A 21171-nucleotide genomic window follows, 5' to 3' on the forward strand; every position below is an offset into this window, starting at 1 on the left:
CACAGCAGAGGCGCGAGGGGTAGACTGCGCATGTGCGCGTGAACGCTTCTTATATATGCCCAATGGAAGTGGAACGCTTTCTAAAAGTTGCTGCTCAACTAAAGTAACTGAAGGATTTTGTTTATAAGGTGAAGGAAAATGTTTTCCCCTGACATTAAGTCCAGTTGTGTCCGACTTTGGGGGTTGGTGCTCATCTCCAAAGATTACATGAACAACACATTCAAGGAGGCTTATGTAATGTATAAGTGTGTGGGGAGGGTTTATAAAGACTTAAAATAGTGTATAACTGCTAAAATAATGTATAAATATTAAAATAAATATAGCGTACTTACTTCACGGATTTTAACTTTTCGCGGGTGGTCCTGGAACGTAACACCCGTGATAAATGATGGAACACTGTACCTCTGTTTATGTATTGTCCGTCCTTGTCAGTTGTATAATGGCGTTGGGTGTTTGCCGCATATGTGTTCTGCAATCTGCCCTGAGTCCTGTCAGGGAGATAGAGCGGAATATAAATAAAGTACAGTGTTCCCTCACTTATTGCGGGGGTTACATTCCAGGACCTTCTGCAAAAAGTGAAAAACCGCAATGTAGGAACACTATATTTATTTTAATATTTATACATTATTTTAGTAGTTATACACTATTTTAAGTCTTTATAAACTTAAAATAAAGTAAAGGAAAAGCCCTTCAAGGCTGGAGGGAGGGAGGGAGGACTGAGGAAAGTGCCTCGGAGAGCAGCAACAGCAAAAACCCGCGAAAAAGCGAAAATACCGCAACATCTATTTTAAATTAATATTTTTCGAAAACCGCAAAACAGCGAGTCCGCTAAAAGTTATTTTTTTTAATTATTATTATTAAACTTTATTTGTACCCCGCTAGCATCTCCCGAAGGACTCGATGCGGCTTACATAGGCCAAGGCCTCAAACCACGAAGTAGCAAGGGAACACTGTATATAGTATTATAGTGCTTGTCCTTACGTTGAATTTGTTTATAAGTTGGAACAGGCACATTTTAAAGCTATATACGAGGGGTATTTTTAAAGTAAGGTCCGTTTTGTTGTAGACACTGGTAGTTCGTGCGCATACCGCAATGAGCGCGTGAGTCGTGTACTGGCATGCCTCGGGAACAACTGTGCTCAGTTTCCGCTCTGTAGCTAACCTGTACGGTTCTGTTCTGTGCTTTAAAAATGTTTAAGACTATCAACTCACCCTCCGCATGTGAGGTTCGCTCAGTGATACGGTTTTTGTCAGCAAGGAACCTGCCTGCTGCAGAAATTCATCGACAGATTTGTGAAGTGTACGGTGATACTGTTATGAGTGAAAGCAAAGTGCGTAAGTGGGTACGACAATTCAAAGATGGCCGTGACAACGTCCATGATGAGGACTGCTCCAGTCGTCCTTCTTTGATTACAGACGATTTGGTGGCTGAGGATGCGGCGCGTGAGTTGATAGTCTTAAACATTTTTAAAGCACAGAACAGAACCGTACAGGTTAGCTACAGAGTGGAAACTGAGCACAGTTGTTCCCAAGGCATGCCAGTACACAACTCACGCGCTCGTTGCGGTATGCGCGCGAACTACCAGTGTCTACAACAAAACGGACCTTACTTAAAAAATACTCCTCGTATATCTAGCTGAAGGGTGAACACCCCTGTGGTGTTTCCTTTGCTGTCTGTGCCTCTGTTCAGAAGATGCCACCTTGCTTTCTCTCCCTGTTCAAATTGGATTTCGGAAAATATGGCTTGTTGTGGAAACAAGGATTGGAGGTGAAGCATCAGTGGAGACCCCGTTTTCCCCATGATAATTAATTGTTCACTGTTGCCAAATTTGTGTGACCCCAACATTGAGCTTTATAAAGGGACCCCCCAGTTTAAGAAGCAGTGCTATAGGCTGTAAGCATTCGTATCGGACTATGGTGTGGTTGTTGCTGCAGAACAATGGGCAGAGATGGTCATGTGAGTATTGTGGATCCTGATGCTCTGCCTTTGTATGCGCTGTGTCTTCTCATCAGATCGTGGAGCGGGGCTTGGAGAGGTCGATTGTGCTGGAAGACGACGTGCGATTTGAGGCGTATTTCAAAGAACGGCTCTGGAGGCTGATGGACAACCTGGAGCTGGTGCAGATGGACTGGGATCTGATGTATGTCGGGTTGGGCGATGCATGTTTACATTCTGGAATGTGCAAAATGGTAAACTACGGGTAACTAAATGTGAACAGTTTTACGACATTTCAGGCAAGATCCTTTCCTGTCCTACATAGAGGCATTCAAGGTTTAATATCATAGCTAGAGCATTCCCATAGGAGCAGTCATGGAAAGAGCTTTTTGTTGGAGTTCAGCAAGTGGCAGAGAAGTTTTCCAAGGATGAGGTCACAAGTACGTTTGGAGGGGACGAGAGACAGGGCCTTCTCAGTGGTGGCCCCTCGGCTAGGGAGATCAGATCTGCTCCCTCACTCTTAAAATTTCGTCGGCAAGTAAAAACATGGCTGTTTGAGCAAGTGTTCACAAATGCAGAGTAGCTAATATAAGAAATCGAATGACTTGACAATGGAACTGGACAAAGCTTGATAATAAGGAGACACTAATTATGTTGTTTTTATTGCTCTTGTGGTGTTTTATACTGTTTAATGTCTTAATTTATATGATGTTTCATGTGTACTGATTTGTTGAGTCATCGATTGGCTGAGAAAGACGGTATACAAATACAGTAAATAAATACATAAATGATGGTGGATTTGATGGGTTTCAAAGTAAAGAGTCTGTTAGTGATCAGAGAGAATTGTAGACCGACGAGACTGATATTTAGGATTCCGGTGCTCGTTCCCAGGCAACAGAAAGTGAAGGTTTCACTTCCCTTGTGAAACAGCCTTGGGAGTTTTCCCAAGAAGCCAGATTAGATTTGAGAACGGAGGGAGTGAAGAATAGACTACTTCGATGTTTTGATTGCACCTTGAAGCCCAGGTGCTTTCGGCACGATCTCATGGCTATTTGGTTGGGCTTAAAGTAGGTCGCACCTTGAAGCCCAGGTGCTTTCGGCACGATCTCGTGGGACTTTGGGCTTCAAGTTCTCAGAGGAGACAATGTTGCCATAAAGAAGGCTTTCCTGTCTCGCCTCTCAAGTTCACGATTCAAGTTTCATGCCTTTGTTCCTTCTGAACCTGAAGTCCCCAGATGTTTTGGCCTTCAACTCCAAGAAATCCTAACAGCTGGTAAACTGGCAGGGATTTCTGGGAGTTGTGGGCCAAAAACTTCTAGGGACCCCAGGTTGAGAACCACTGCCTTAAAGGGTTGTTTTGGAAAAAGTTCCTGTTTTCACACAATGGATTAAGTTCCTGTTTCCATGTTTATGGACTTATGTCTGAATAACTGTGGTTGTAGTAGGACCAAGAGAGTCTTACACATTTGGACAGGGAGACACAGTCCTTCAGATATTCTGGACAATACCTGCAATATGCTTGCATGTCCTGGAGTCTTGCATGTTACTCCTAACAAAGGAGGAATAGTGGTAGAAGAATTGCTCCCAACCATTATGTCTTTCCAGCTACTTGGGCCGGAAGCAAGTGAATTCAGACGCCGAGGAGCTAGTGGAAGATGTGCGAAACCTTGTGGTGCCTGAGTATTCCTACTGGACGCTGGCCTACATCATCTCTCGGCAGGGGGCTCAGAAGCTGGTCGACGCGCAGCCTCTCTCCCGAATCCTGCCGGTGGATGAGTTCCTGCCCATCATGTACGACAAACACCCCAAGTACGTGAGAATTCCTGAGAGTGGGAGGAAGAAAATCCGGTGGGTGGGTGCGGAGGAGGGAATACTAGGTGATATTATTATTATTATTATTATTATTATTATTATTATTATTATTTCATGTAAAGGGCCGATATTAATACGGGAGTGTCTTGACAATCCTCCTGGTAAGGAATCTCATGGAATTTTGCAAAGGTGGAAGTGGGAGCTGCAATTAACTGTTGGAAGCCAAAGACTCCTGGTGGGCTTCAATGGCTGAGCGGGGATGTAAACACTGGAGAATCCAAGCCTGGTTCTCCAGTTCTATTATTGTTGTTTTGTTATGATTATTATTATTATTATTAAACTCTTGTGCTAGCAGTACTGAAGACTGACACGTTGGAGGTTTGAATCCGGGGAGAGTGCGGATGAGCTCCCTCTGTCAGCTCCAGCTCTCCATGCGGAGACATGAGAGAAGCCTCCCACAAGGATGGTAAAACATCCAAAACATCCGTTCAATGTCCCCTGGGCAACGTCCTTGCAGACGGCCAATTTTCTCACACCAGAAGCGTCTTGCAGTTTCTCAAGTCGCTCCTGACAGAAAAAAACCAAAAATTATTATTATTATTATTATTATTATTAATAATAATACGTCGAATTAGTCTATTCGTCACTCCCTCTGTTCTCAAATCTAATCTGGCTTCTTGGGAAAACTCTCCATTGGCTGAAGGCCGTTTCACAAGGGAAGTGAAACCTTCACTAATTATATTATTATTATTATTATTATTAATAATAATAATAATAATAATAATAATAATTGTTGAAGGCTTTCATGGCTGGAATCACTGGGTTGCTGTGTGTTTTTTGGGCTGTATGGCCATGTTCCAGCAGCAATCTCTTTTGATGTTTTGCCTGCATTTGTGGCTAATGGTTGGAAATGAGGAATGTGGTGTATATGTGTGTGTATACATACATACATACACACACACACAAACATACACACATACACACACACATATATCACATATATCTGTTAGCAGGTTTGAATAGCATTGAGTAGCTACGAAGCTGTAAAGTCCATCAGTGATGGTATCTGCATAGAGGTAGACTGTCCTCTGTTGCCTGAAGGCACCCTCTGTTTGGGAGGTGTTAACTGGTCCTTGATTGCTTACTGTCTGGAGTTCCCCTGTTTCCAAGTGATGTTCATTGTTTAACACCTCTCAAACAGAGAATGCCTCTAAGCAACAGAGACCAGGCTACCGCTATACAGATACCTTCACTGATTGACTTTGCAAACTTCATAGCTACTCAGTACTAATCAAGCTTGCTAATTGCAACATTCACACTTGCTTTAAACAGACAAGGGTTCCTTCTCCCACCCTGGACATTATTCCACAGGGATATAAATATATACGCACACTCCACTTGCCTCGTTTCCAACAGACCTCTGAACAAACCTCTGAGGATGCCATTAGGCACAGGTACAGGCGAAACATCAGAAGAGAATGCTACTGGAACATGGCCAAACAGCCCGAAAAATTCACAGCAACCTCCTCCTCTTTTTTATTATTTACTTACTATCTTATTATTATTATTTACTTATTATTGTTATTATTTACTTATTACTTATCTTATTATTATGATTTATTATTGTTATTATTATTTACTGATTAGTTATTTACTTATTACTTATTATCTTAATATTATTATTTACTTATTACTTATATTATTATTATTATTTACTTATTACTTATATTATTATTATTTACTTATTACTTATTGTCCTATTATTATTATTATTATTATTTCTTATTATTATTATTATTTGGAGACTCAAAGCAGCTTACATTAAAAGTACGACCACATATACCTAATATCCAAACATTAGAACAGAATTAAGCGTATCAGCATTGAAAAATTCACACTTAAATTCCGTGCTCGGGGCCTCCAGAACTGGTTTGTCGGAATTGCATTCTTGCAAAGCCAAGCCAGCCCTCTTTCCCCGCTTTCCTTTTCGCCTCTTAAGGGAAAACATCTGCTCGCATGAGCTCATTCCCTCCCTCTAGTCGAGAGAAAGAAGGCCATGGAAAAGCGAGGGAATGTGCAGCGGCCCCTGGCAGGGTTGACTTCAACATGATTGAGTGGCCTTGCAGCTGCCAAGCCTGGCTGTTGCTGCCTGGGGGCATCCTTCATTTGGAGTGTGCTAATTGGCACTTGATTGTACTTGGTTACCGGCATTAAAAACACCAGAATTGAGACAGTAAATAAAGAACACCACTCAGGGACAAGGGAACTCCAGACAACCAAGTGCCAGTTAACACCTCTCAAACAGAGGGAGCCCCCAGGCAACTACAACCGACAAATACCCTCTCTGATTGACTTTTCAACTGCAAGGTTACTCAATTCTAATCAGGCTTGCTAATCGCAACATCCACACTTGTTTTAAACAAACAAGGGTTCCTTCTCCCACCCAGATATATATATATATACACACACACATGTTTCGCTTTTTGCGGACTTACTGTTTTGCGGATGAGCAAACACTGTGTATACACACACACAGTATTCCCTCAGTATTTTGCAGTTCGCTTTTTGCGGACTCACAGTTTTGCAGGTGAGGGAATACTGTGTATACACACACACATACATACATACACACACACAGTGTTCCCTAACTACTTTGCGGTTTACTTTTTGCAGACTCACTATATGCGGACTTGCTGTTTCACGGGTGAGCAAACACTGTATATATATATATACACACACACACACATTCATAAACACACAGTGTTCCCTCACTACTTCGCAGTTCGCTTTTTGCGGACTTGCTGTTTCGTGGATGAGCGAACACTGTGTATACACACACACTGTGTATACACACACACATACAGTATTTCCTCACTACTTTGCGGTTCACTTTTTGCAGACACACAGTTTCACGGGCGAGGGAATACTGTGTATATATACACCCCCCACATACATACACACACACAGTGTTCCCTCACTACTTTGCGGTTTGCTTTTTGAAGACTCGCTATTTGCTGACTTGCTGTTTCGCGGGTGAGCGAACACTGTGTATACACACACACACATACATAAACACACACACAGTGTTCCCTCACTACTTCGCGGTTCACTTTTTGCGGGCTCACTGTTTCGCGAGTTTTTGCGGATTTTGCGGAGTTGCTGTTTCATGGGTGAGCGAACACTGTGTGTGTATATATATGTGTATATATATCTATATACACACACACACACACAGTGTTCCCTCACTACTTTGCGGTTCGCTTTTTGCTGACTTGCTGTTTCGCGGATGAGCAAACACTGTGTATACACACACACACACACACACAGAGTGTTCCCTCACTACTTTGCGATTTGCTTTTTGCAGACTTGCAGTTTCGCGGGTGAGTGAACATTGTGTATATATACACCCACAGACACACACACACACACACACACAGTGTTCCCTCACTGCTTTGCGGTTCGTTTTTTGTGGACTCGCTGTTTCATGGGTGAGCGAACACTGTATGTGTATATATATATATATACACACACACACACATAAACACACACACACACAGTGTTCCCTCACTACTTCGCGGTTCGCTTTTTGTGGGCTCGCTGTTGCGCACGTTTTTGCAGATTTTGCGGAGTTGCTGTTTTACGGGTGAGCGAATACTGTGTGTGTGTATATATATGTGTGTGTATATATATATACACACACACACATACACACACACACAGTGTTCCCTCACTACTTTGCGGTTTGCTTTTTGCGGATTCACTGTTTCGCATTTTTTTGTGGATTCGCTGTTTTGAGGGTGAGCGAACACTGTGTGTGTGTGTGTACGCACACACAAACACACTCCACTTGCCTCATTTCCAACAGACCTCTGAACAAACCTCTGAGGAGGCTTGCCACAGGTGCAGGCGAAATGTCAGAAGAGAATACTACTGGAACATAGCCACACAGCCCAAAAAACTCATAGCTACCCAATGAAAGGGCATTTTAATAATAATAATAATAATAATAATAATAATAATAATAATAATAATAATCCTATTTTACCCAGTCTCCCCAGTTCACCAAATTGTGGTGTTGACATGCACCTAGTGACCTGATTGCTGGATCCCCAAATTGGCAATGCGGGAGGAAGCGGGCCAGCAAGTGACACAACGAGAGAGTCCGGGAGGGAGGCGGCCTTTCCCTTGGCTTGCGGTGCCGCTTTGCTTTGGCTGCTGCCTGGGTCCATTTGGGAATGTCATTGAGCAGCCTTTGGCTGTGTCTCCAGACTTTCCATCTGAGCCAGGCTCTTCTGCCAAACCAGACACTCACCTGGTCCCTTTTGGCTCTGGGCTCACTTTTTCCGGAATTATAGACTTGGAAGGGATCGTAATTGCCGTGCAATCCAACCCCCTGCGTTGCAGGAACGCACCACCAAAGCCCTGCTGGGAAATTATGATCCAGGCCTTTCTATTGCCAACCTGCTTTTATAATAACACTGTGTAACACACACATTTCGATGATGCAAACGGGTGCTTTGGCTTGGATGAGAAGTGCGCAGGATGTGTTGTGTATGTGTTGTCGAAGGCTTTCATGGCCAGAATCACTGGGTTGCTTTGAGGTTTTTGGACTGTATGGCCATGTTCCGGTAGCATTCTCTCCTGACATTTCGCCTGCATCCTCAGAGGTTTGTTTGAAGTGAAGCAAGTAGAGTGTATATAATGTCCAGGGTGAGAGAGATAAGTGTTCAAGCTTTCTAATTGCAAGTGTGAATGTTGCAATTGACACCTCTCAAACAGAGGGTGCCTCGAGGCAACAGAAGACAGGCTACCTGTATGCACATACCCTCACTGATTGACTTTGCAGTTTCGTGGCTACTCGGTATTGTTCAAGCTTGATAATTGCAAGTGTGAATGTTGTAATTGACACCTCTCAAACCGAGGGTGCCTCTAGACAACAGAAGCTAGGCTACCTGTATGCACATACCCTCACTGATTGACTTTGCAGCTTCATGGTTACTCAGTGTTGTTCAAGCTTGCTAATTGCAAGTGAGAATATTGCAATTAACACCTCTCAAACAGAGGGTGGCTCTAGGCAACAGAAGCCAGGCTACCTGCATGCACATACCCTCACTGATTGACTTTGCAGCTTCGTGGCTACTCGGTATTGTTCAAGCTTGCTAATTGCAAGTGTGAATGTTGTAATTGACACCTCTCAAACCGAGGGTGCCTCTAGGCAACAGAAGCCAGGCTACCTCTATGCAGATACCCTCACTGATTGACTTTGCAGTTTCGTGGCTACTCAGTATTGTTCAAGCTTGCTAATTGCAAGTGTGAATGTTGTAATTGATAGCTCCCAAACAGAGGGTGCCTCCAGGCAACAGTGGCCAGGCTACCTGTATGCACATACCCTCACTGATTGACTTTGGAGTGTCATGGCTACTCAGTATTGTTCAAGCTTGCTAATTGCAAGTGTGGATATTGCAATTGACACCTCCAAACAGAGGTGTCTCCAGGCAACAGAGGCCAGGCTACCTCTATGCACATACCCTCACTGATTGACTTTGCAGTGTCATGGCTACTCAGTATTGTTCAAGCTTGCTAATTGCAAGTATGAATGTTGCAATTGACACCTCTCAAACAGAGGGTGCCTCCAGGCAACAGAGGCCAGACTACCTCTATGCACATACCCTCACTGATTGACTTTGCAACTACGTGGCTACTCAGTGCTGTTCAAGCTTGGTAATTGCAAGTGTGAATGTTGCAATTGACACCTCCCAAACAGAGGGTGCCTCCCGGAAACAGAGGCCAGGCTATCTCTATGCACTTACCCTCACTGGTTGACTTTAAAGCTTCCTGGCTACTCAGTGCTGTTCAAGCTTGGTAATTGCAAGTGTGAATGTTTGACACCTCTCAAACAGCGGGTGTTTCCAGGCAACAGAGGCCAGGTTACCTCTATGTATATGCCCTCACTGATTGACTTTGCAGCTTCAGGCCTACTCAATGCTATTTAAGCTTCCTATTGCAACATTCACACTTTCTCCAACTCCGAACATTATTCCACTGGTGTATATATACACTCCACTTGCCTCACTGCCAACACAACCCCTGAAAATGTCATTAGCCATAGATGCAGGCGAAATGTTAGGAGGGAATGCTGCTGTAACATGGCCATGCAGCTTGGAAAACTCACAGCAATCCAGATTTTGTGTGTGCCTTTCTTTCCCCTGCCTCTCTTTCCCCAGTGAGGACTACAAGCAACACTTTGCCAAGCGGGATCTTCGGGCCTTCTCGGTGCGCCCGCTCCTGGCCTACCCGACCCACTACATGGGGGACGCCCGCTGGATGAGTGACACGGAGACCTCCACCATCTGGGATGACGACTCACGCAAGACCGGTTGGAGCGGCTCCCAGAAGACGCTGAAAGATGCCCGCAGCCCCAGCGGAAGCACAGCCGGACACTCCTTCCGCCTGGCCTCCAGGGATGAACTATAACATCTGCCTCCCCCGTCAGTAAGTATGAGGGTTGAATGAAAAGTAATGCCTCCACCTTCTTTACTTGGGGTTGGGTGGGAATATTTTAATAAATCAAATGCAGAAATAATCCTTAGAATGTGCTACCACTATTCAGCAGTGGTATGCGGCAGGTACTGGCTTGTTCAGTAGACTCTCCTCTACAGTTCCATTTTAGCAGGAAGCCTTAGCATCTGTTGAGAAGTTATGAAGGCGGAGGCATTATTTGTTTTCTGCTAAGGCTTCCTGCTTAAATGGAACTGTAGAGGAGAGTCTACTGAACAAGCCAGTACCTGCCGCATACCAGTACTGCCATCTGTTGAGGAGTTACGAAGATGGAGGCATTATTTTTTCTGCTAAGGCTTCCTGCTTAAATGGAACTGTAGAGGAGAGTCTACTGAACAAGCCAGTACTGCCATCTGTTGAGGAGTTACGAAGGTGGAGGCATTGCTTTTTCTGCTAAGGCTTCCTGCCAAAATGGAACTGTAGAGGAGAATCTACTGAACTCTCCTCTACAGGAGGAGAGGATGGAACTGTACAGGATGGAACTGTAGAGGAGAGTCTACAGTACTTGCCGCATACCAGTACTGCCATCTGTTGAGTTACGAAAGTGGAGGCATTACTTTTCATTCAACCCTCGTATGTTGGCGTCGTCGAGCCGGGAAACAGCTGTGCGGCAGAAGGGGAAAATACTTGGCAGAGGATTCGCTTGGCAGAGGATTTGCCTCCTTGCATGTTATTCCTCATCTCTGCAACCCGTTGGCTTGGTTTCTATTTGCCGGCTCTGTTTCTCGCATGTTTGCACGGGTGAGCATGGAAAAGTCGTATGGGTTGGGGAACGGACAACTTCCACGGCTTTGGCTCCACCACAGCAGGGATTTTAAAGACAAGCATCTTGCATCTTGAAGGCAAACGCATTGAGAGCTCATTGAGAGGGGAGTCGCTCACTGTCCTCCAATGAGAGATGGAGAAGGAGTGGCACACTTTACAGCGAGGCTGCCAAGGGACTCATAATGCAAACCATATGGGCCTCTGTCGAGCTACATCTCTTTCTCCTTCTGGCCTTCCAAATGCCTTGAAACAAATTTGTAGCCCCATTTCACTAGAAATGTGAAGGGGAAAGTTCCTTTACTAGAAACGTTTAAAAAGGACCTTAAAACCCGGCTCTTTCACTGCGCCTTTGGTGAGTAGGCGCACACCATTACATTTTGCACCCCTCAACGTTTTCTTCTTCTGGATCTTGCGCCCCCCAAACGGGAAGTTTAGCCTCACAACTCTATATGTTTTATGAGTTCCCCGCAAATATCCTGCTCCTATTTTATCCCATTACAGTCTTTTAATTGTTTTATCCTGTACATTGTTATCGTTATCGTGATTGTGTTTCTTAGAATGTTATTTTATGACTGCTTTTTTATTATGTATTTTCATGTTGTTGTTTGTTGTTTATGCTTTCATTTTATTGCTATAATATGTTGTCCGGGCTTGGCCCCATGTAAGCCGCTCTGAGTCCCCACTGGGGAGATGGTGGCGGGGTATAAATAAAGATTATTATTATTATTATTTCTTAAGGTTGGCTCTGCATCTCGTGGTGCCAGAGCACAGTCTGTTCAGCACCTTTCAAGTCGCCCAGTCTTCGGTGTGTCTCTCATTCTGGGTTTTAGCCTGCCACTTTTGGACTCTCGCTTGCTGAGGTGTTCCTGCAACTGTCTCTGCAGAACTTAGAAAACTATTTCTTGATTTAAGGCGTTAGCGTGCTGGCTGATATCTGTTAACAGAGGATTGGCCGGGGATGTCACTGCCTTGATCCTTTCACTATTGGTTGCTACTATCCGGTGGATGTCAAGTGGTGCAATACCAGCTAGACAGTGTCATTTCTCCAGTTGTGTGGGGCATAGACAAGCCGTGATAATGCGGCATGTCTCATTAAGAGCCATATAATAACAATTATGGGTTGTTGTAGGGTTTTTTGGGCTATATGGCCATGTTCTAGAGGCATTTACTCCTGATGTTTTGCCTGCATCTATGGCAAGCATCCTCTGAGGATCAACACTCTCATTCCTTGCTGTGGGAAACTGCACTTCTTCACTGTCTATAACAGGGACATTTTGAACCAGACTGTGAACCTGAGTCTCATCATCCTCATCAGAGACACTCTGTGATTCCAGCTGAGTGACAACACTGATATTATACATTTTTCTCAGGAGGTGCTAGGGTGGCTCCCAATTACCTTGGTGTTTCTAGCAGCTATCTAGCTGAACGCCTTCTCTGCTCCGTTTCCTTTCACCTTTCCAGAAATGTGGGCACTTGTACGACCTCATCCTCTGACTCCAATTCCCCCGCAAATTCCTGATATTATACATTTTTCTCAGGAGGTGCTAGGGTGGCTCCCAATTACCTTGGTGTTTCTAGCAGCTATCTAGCTAAATGCCTTCTCTGCTCCGTTTCCTTTCACCTTTCCAGAAATGTGTGCACTTGTACGACCTCGTCCTCTGACTCCAATTCCCCCGCAAATTCCTGATATTATACATTTTTCTCAGGAGGTGCTAAGGTGGCTCCCAATTACCTTGGCGTTTCTAGCAGCTATCTAGCTGAACGCCTTCTCTGCTCCGTTTCCTTTCACCTTTCCAGAAATGTGGGCACTTGTACGACCTCGTCCTCTGACTCCAATTCCTCCGCAAATTCCTGATATTATACATTTTTCTCAGGAGGTGCTAGGGTGGCTCCCAATTACCTTGGCGTTTCTAGCAGCTATCTAGCTGAACGCCTTCTCTGCTCCATTTCCTTTCACCTTTCCAGAAATGTGGGCACTTGTACGACTTCGTCCTCTGACTCCAATTCCCCCGCAAATTCCTGATATTATACATTTTTCTCAGGAGGTGCTAGGGTGGCTCCCAATTACCTTGGCGTTTCTAGCAGCTATCTAGCTGAACGCCTTCTCTGCTCCATTTCCTTTCACCTTTCCAGAAATGTGGGCACTTGTACGACTTTGTCCTCTGACTCCAATTTCCCCGCAAATTCCTGAACGCTTTCCTGCTCCCCTTCCTCCTCTGAAGATGAGGAATCCCTAATACAACCTTCCGGTCGGTCAGCAGATTTCCTGTCGCTAGCGGTCTAGCCCGTTGCACAAATAACACATGCCTTTTCCTCCTTTCCAGGATGCTTTTTGCGCCCTGAGAGGCCGAGAAAGACGAACAACGAGAACGTGGTCCTCCTGCCCTCCTTCTCCTCTTAGTTGGCTTGAGGTGTTTGAATATGAGACTGAACGTGGGCCCTCTCCGCATCCTTCGAGCAGCAGCAGAGCTTCCTTCACTTCAGTGACAAGGAATGAGATGGCGGTGACGTTGAACCCTGATTTCCTTCGATCGTGGAAGCTGAGGCGTCGTTTCCTCGTCCTGGACGGGACTTCCTTCACCCCGATGCCTGCTGTTGACACACACCAGCACTTCTGACTTCAAAATTTGGATAAATTATTGGCAAAAGCCTTGGGAGATTTTTGTTTCCTTTCTGGTGGCCATTCGCTTACCCATCCGATTCAGCAGGACTGCATCTTTTTTCTTAAATTCTGGACCAAGATGGGGAAAATATGATGATTCCGGTGCTCTTTTCTGTCTCGGGTTTTCTCTCAACACACCTTTGAATTTTTTTAAAATTGCAGATTAAACATGAGCTTTTATTTAAATTTGCACACCTTTGTCTTCATTGTAGCTTTGTGTTCTCTTTCCAATGCTATGGTTGCCAACTCCTTTCCTCACTGGGGCTCCTCTGCTTTCTAACCCGTGTGCAGCTAATGCCAATTTGGTATGATTTTCTCACATCAAGAACGTGCTGAAGTGAAGCTCCGCTGGTGGCGGAGGAGCCCCGTCTGAAAGACTGCTGGCAACTCTTATGCATTTCGGAGGGCCTTTGAAGCTCTGCAGGAGAGAAGCCTCCCACAGGATGGTAAAACCTCAAAATATCAAACATCTGGGCTGCAGACAACCAATTCTATCACATCAGAAGCGACTTGCAGTTTTTGAAATTGCTCCTGACACAAAAAAGAATAATGGAAAAAATAATGCAAAAAATCAAAATAATAATTAAAAATATTCTATGAAATATTCACAAAAATAATGCAAAATGTTAAACTATTAAAAAGACGACATCCCTTCAATATAATAATAAGAAATATTCTCTGAAATAATCACAAAAATAATTAAAATAAAATAAAATAAAAATAATTAAAAAATTCTCCCAATAATCCAAAAATAATGTTAAAAAAATCAAAAGAAGAATAATAAGTATTCTCTGAAATAATCACAAAAATAATGCAAAAAATCAAAATAATAATCATTAATCTCTGAAATAATCACAAAAATAATGCAAAATATTAAAATAATAATAATAAATATTTTCTGAAATAATGGCAAAAATAATGCAAAATATCAAAATAACAATAAAAACAATCTGAAATAATCCCCGAAAATAATGCAAAAAGTCAAAATAATAATAAAAATATTCTCTGAAATAATCACAAAAATAATGCAAAAAATCAAAATAATAAAAAATATTTTCTGATATAATCACAAAAATAATGCAAAATATTATTAATAAAAATATTCCCCAAAGTAATACCAAAAATAATGCAATAAATCAAAATAATAATAAAATATTCCTCCAAAATAATCCAAAAAATGCAAAAAATAAAATAATAGTAATAAATATTCCTCCAAAATAATCCCCTAAAATCATGCAAAAATCCTAATACTAGTAATAAATATTCCCTGAAGTAATCCCCAAAATAATGTAAAAAAAATCAAAATAATAATAGAAAGATTCCTCAAAATAATCCCTGAAAATAATGTAAAAAATTCAAAATAATAATTAAAATAGTCCCCAAAATATTCCCCCAAAATAATGCAAAATTCAAAATAGTAATTAAAATCTCTTCTGAAATAATAAGAAAAATAATGTAAAAAACAAAATAAAAATATTCCCTGAAATAATCACAAAAATAATGCAAAATATTAACGTAATAAAAATATTCTCCAAAATAATGGCAAAAATAATACAAAAAATCAAAATAAAAGTGCAGTTTAAGCCCTAATGGCGGTCCCTTTGCCGCCCTCTTGCGGACACAGGGATATTGCACTCGCCCTGAAATTCCGATTCGCAGTCCTTTGCTGCCATCAAGTGGCCAAATAGGGAAACGCGCCCTTAAGCCGCGGAGGCACCTCTCTGCTGCCCTCTTGTGGACAGAGAGGAAGCCGCACCTCGACATTATATTGCTCAACATAATCACAAAAATAATGGGAAAAGTCAATATAATTAGAAAAAATATTCCCCAAAATAATCCCCCCAAATAATGCAAAAAATCAAAATAATAATAAAATATTCCTCCAAAATAATCCCGCAAAATAAGAAAGAAAACTGCACCTCGACATATTTCTCAACATAATCACAAAAATAATGGGAAAAATCAAAATAATAATAATAAATATTTCCCAAAATAATCCCCGAAAATAATGCAAAAAATCAAAATAATAATAGAAAATTTCCCCCAAATTATGCCTGAAAATATCGCTAATAATAAAAAATAAAAAATATTCCCCAAAATAATCCCGAAAATAATATAAAATAATAATAATAAATATCCCTCAAAATAATCCCCCCAAATAATGCAAAAAATCAAAATAATAATAAAAATGGTCCCCAAAATAGTGCCCAAAAATAATGCAAAAAATCAAATTATTAATAAAAAGATTTCCAAAATATACCAAAAAATAATGTAAAAAATCAAAATAATAATAAAATATATTCCTTGAAAGAATCCCGGAAAAAAGTATAAAAAGTCAAAATAATAATAAAAAATATTCCCTGAAATAACTCCCAAAAAGAATGTAAAAAATCATCATAATAATATTCCCCAAAATAATCCCCGGAAATAATGCAGAAATCAAAATAATAATAAAGAATATTCTCTGAAATAATTACAAAAATAATGCAAAAAATCAAAATAATAATTAAAATTTTCTCTAAAATAATAACAAAAATAATGTAAAAATTAGAATAATAAAAATATTTTCTGAAATAATCACAAAAATAATGCAAAATATTAACATAATAATAAAAATATTCTCCAAAATAATGGCAAAAATGCAAATAATAATAATAATAATAATAATAATAATAATAATAATAATAATAAATTATCTGAAATAGTCACAAAAATAATAGAGAAAATCATAATAGTAATAAAAACATTCTCTGAAATAATCCAAAGAATAATGAAAAAATCAATAATATTAATATTGAAATATTATCTGAAACAATACAATATTATTAGTAGTATCAGTATTATTAATGGCCATGGCTCAATGATACATCAATGGCAGTGCAGCTTAAGCCCTAATGGCGGTCCCTTTGCCGCCCTCTTGCGGACACAAGAATATTGCACTCGCCCTGAAATTCCGATCCGCAGTCCTTTGCTGCCATCAAGTGGCCAAATAGGGAAACGCGCCCTTGAGCAGCCTGAGGCGCCTCTCTGCCGCCCTCCTGTGGACAGAGAGGAAACCGCACCTCGACATTATATTTCTCAACATAATCACAAAAATAATGTAAGAAATCCAAATAATAATAAAAATATTCCCCAAAAAATAATGCAAAAAATCAAAATAGTCATAAAAATATTCCTCCAAAATAATCCCCAAAATAATGCAAAAAATCAAAATAATAATAAAAATATTCCCTGAAATAATCCCCCAAAATAATGCAAAAAATCAAAATAATAATTAAAATATTCCTCCAAAATAATCCCCAAAAATCATGGAAAAAATCAAAATAATAATAATAAAATATATTTCTCCGAAATAATCCAAAAATAATGTAAAAAATCAAAGTAATAATGAAAATATTCCTCAAAATAATCCCCAAAAATAATGTTAAAAAATCAAAATTATAATAAAAATATTCCCCAAAATAATCCCCAAAAATAATGAAAAAAAATCAAAATTATAATAAAAATATTCCTCCAAAATAATCCCCAAAAATAATGTAAAAAATTCAAAGGAATAATAAAAATATTCCTCCAAAATAATCCCACAAAATAATGCAAAAAATTCAAAGGAATAATAAAAATATTCCTCCAAAATGATCCCCAAAATAATGCAAAAAATCAAAATAATAATAAATATTCCTCCAAAATAATCCCCAAAATAATGCAAAAAATCAAAATAATAATAAAAATATTCCTCCAAAATAATCCCCAAAAATAATGCAAAAAATCAAAATAATAATAAAAATATTCCCTGAAATAATCCCCAAAATAATAGAAAAAAATCATAATAATAATGAAAACATTCTCTGAAATAATCCAAAGAATAATGCAAAAAATCAATAATAATAATATTAAAAATATTATCCAAAACAATACAATATTATTAATACTATTAGTATTATTACAAGAGAAGGTGGCGAGACTATACGGAAGATCTGTATAGGAAGGATAATAATATTGAGGATAGTTTTGACGGTGTGGTGAATGAATTAGAACCAGACATCCTGAGGAGTGAGGTTGAATGGGCCTTAAGAAGCATTGCTAACAACAAGGCAGCAGGAGACGACGGGATCCCAGCTGAACTGTTTAAAATCTTAAAAGATGATGCTGTCAAGGTGATGCATGCCATTTGCCAGCAAATATGGAAAACACAAGAATGGCCATCAGATTGGAAAAAATCAACGTATATCCCCATACCAAAAAAGGGAAATGCGAAAGACTGCTCAAACTTCCGTACAGTGGCCCTTATTTCTCATGCCAGTAAGGTAATGCTCAAGATCCTGCAAGGAAGACTCCAGCAATACATGGAGCGAGAGTTGCCAGATATTCAAGCTGGGTTTAGAAAAGGCAGAGGAACGAGAGACCAAATTGCCAAAATCCGCTGGATAATGGAGAAAGGCAGGGAGTTTCAGAAAAACATCTACTTCTGCTTCATTGACTATTCTAAAGCCTTTGACTGTGTGGATCATAATAAATTGTGGCAAGTTCTTAGTGGGATGGGCATCCCAAGCCACCTTGTCTCTCTCCTGAGGAATCTGTACAAGGACCAAGTAGCAACAGTCAGAACTGACCACGGAACAACAGACTGGTTCCAGATTGGGAAAGGCGTACGGCAAGGCTGCATCCTCTACCCAACCTTTTAAACTTGTATGCAGAACACATCATGCGAGGATGTGCGGGGCTGGATGAATGCAAAGCTGGGGTGAAAATGGCTGGAAGAAACATTAACAACCTCAGATATGCAGATGCCACCACTCTGATGGCCGAAAGCGAGGAGGAGCTGAGGAGCCTTCTAATCAAGGTGAAAGAAGAAAGCGCAAAAGCCGGGTTGCAGCTAAACGTCAAAAAAACCAAGATTATGGCAACAAGAATGATTGACAACTGGAAAATAGAGGGAGAAACCGTGGAGGCCGTGACAGACTTTGTATTTCTAGGTGGGAAGATGACTGCAGATGCAGACTGTGGCCAGGAAATCAGGAGACGCTTCCTTCTTGGGAGGAGAGCAATGTCCAGTCTCGATAAAATAGTGAAGAGTAGAGACATCAGACTGGCAACAAAGATCCGCCTAGTCAAAGCCATGGTATTCCCTGTAGTAACCTACGGATGTGAGAGCTGGACCTTAGGGAAGGCTGAGCGAAGGAAGATCGATGCTTTTGAGCTGTGGTGTTGGAGGAAAGTTCTGAGAGTTCCTTGGACTGCGAGAAGATCCAACCAGTCCATCCTCCAGGAAATAAAGCCCGACTGCTCATTGGAGGGAAGGAGACTAGAGACAAAGTTGAAGTACTTTGGTCACATCATGAGGAGACAGCAAAGCCTAGAGAAGACAATTATGCTGGGGAAAGTGGAAGGCAAAAGGAAGAGGGGCCGACCAAGGGCAAGATGGATGGATGGCATCCTTGAAGTGACTGGACTGACCTTGAGGGAGCTGGGGGTGGTAACGGCCGACAGGGAGCTCTGGCGTGGGCTGGTCCATGAGGTCACGAAGAGTCGGAGACGACTGAACGAATGAACAACGAATGAACAACAATTATTACTCGGCACGGTTCAATGATATATCAATGACAGTGCAGCTTAAGCCCTAATGGCCGTCCCTTTGCCGCCCTCTGGCGGACACGGGAAAATTGCACTCGCCCTGAGATTCCGATCCGCAGCCCTTTGCTGCCACCAAGTGGCCAAATATAGAAGCGCGCCCTGGAGCCGCGGAGGCTTCTCTCTGCTGCCCTCTTGTGGACAGGCAGGAAACCGCACCTCGGCATTATATTTCTCAACATAATCATAAAAATAATGGGAAAAGTCAAAATAATAATAAAGAATATTTCCCGAAATATTCCCCAAAGATAATTGAAAAAATTAAAATAATAAAAAACATTACCCAAAATAATCCCCAAAAATAATGCAACAAAATCAAAATAAAAAATATATTTCTCCAAAATAATCCAAAAATAAAGTAAAATGTAAAAAATCAAAGTAATAATGAAAATATTCCTCAAAATAATCCCCGAAAATAATGCAAAAATCAAAATAATAATAAAGAATATTCTCGGAAATAATCACAAAAATAATGCAAAAAATCAAAATAAGAATTAAAATGTTCTCTGAAATAATAACAAAAATAATGCAAAAATCAAAACAATAATAAAGAATATTCTCGGAAATAATCACAAAAATAATGCAAAAAATCAAAATAATAATAATAATAATAAATATTCCTCCAAAATAATCCCCCAAAATAATGCAAAAAATCCTAATAATAGTAATAAATATTCCCTGAAGTAATCCCCGAAAATAATGCAAAAAATCAAAATAATAATAAAAATATTCCCCGAAATCATCCCTGAAAATAATGCAAAAAAATCAAAATAATAATATCCTCAAAAATAATGCAAAAAATCTAAATAATAATAAAAATATTCCCCGAAATCATCCCCAAAAATAATGCAAAAAAATCAAAATAATAAAAAAATATTCCCCAAAAATAATGCAAAAATCTAAATAATAAAAAATATTCCCCAAAATAATCCCCGAAAATAATGCAAAAAATCAAAATAATAACAAAAATAATCCCCAAAGTAATCCCCCAAAATAATGCAAAAAAATAAAAATAATAATAAAATATTTACCCAAAAATAATCCCCGAAAGTAAGTGGGAAATAATAATAAAAATATGCCTCAAAATAATCCAAAAATAATGTAAGAAATAAAATAATAATAATAAATATTCCTCGATATAATCCCATTATTTGTGTGATTATGTTGAGCAATATAATGTCGAGGTGTGGTTTCCACTCTGTCCACCGGAGGGCGGCAGAGAGGCGCCTCCGCGGCTTAAGGGCGCGTTTCCCTACCCGGCCACTTGATGGCAGCAAAGGAGTGCAGATCGGAATCTCAGGGCGAGTGCAATATTCCTGTGTCCGCAAGAGGGCGGCAAAGGGACGGCCCTTAGGGCTTAACCCGCCCTACCATGGCGAGAACTAATACTAATACTACTAATAATACCCTGGGAGCTGAAGTTTTGCCTTTGGTCCCTTCTGCCATTATTTGAGATCATTTTGGAGAATATATTATTATTATTATTATTATTATTATTATTATTATTACTTTTTGGATTATTTTTGAGATCTTTATTATTATTTATATAACTATTTAGATTTTTTTCCCCATCATTTTTATTAGATTCTTTTGGAGAATATTTTTATTATTATTTTCTATTATTTTGGGGATTAGTTTGGAGAATATTTTATTAATAACATTTATATTTTCCATATATTTTATTACTTCGATTTTTCCATTATTTTTTCGGATTATTTTGGAGAATATTTTTAATTATTATTTAGATTTTTCCTATTATTTTGTGGATCTGATCGGAGAATATTTTTTATTTTTTTCCATTATTTTTTGG

The 21171-nt window shown here is 40.1% G+C and overlaps 1 protein-coding gene across 1 annotated transcript in view; it reads left to right on the top strand.

Annotated features, from left to right (window-relative positions):
* Positions 1-13583, top strand: part of CERCAM (cerebral endothelial cell adhesion molecule) — a 34724-nt gene extending 21141 nt beyond the window's left edge. Inside the window, exons 10-13 of the mRNA XM_067471963.1 lie at positions 2014-2141; positions 3542-3745; positions 9973-10240; positions 13396-13583. Of these exons, the coding sequence (XP_067328064.1) occupies positions 2014-2141; positions 3542-3745; positions 9973-10222 (582 nt within the window). The 3' untranslated portion in view covers positions 10223-10240; positions 13396-13583. The remainder of the gene's footprint in view (positions 1-2013; positions 2142-3541; positions 3746-9972; positions 10241-13395) is intronic.
* The last annotated feature ends 7588 nt before the right edge of the window (positions 13584-21171 follow it).

The sequence above is a fragment of the Anolis sagrei genome, chromosome 11 (genome assembly GCF_037176765.1).
Source record: "Anolis sagrei isolate rAnoSag1 chromosome 11, rAnoSag1.mat, whole genome shotgun sequence".
NCBI lineage: Eukaryota > Metazoa > Chordata > Lepidosauria > Squamata > Dactyloidae > Anolis > Anolis sagrei.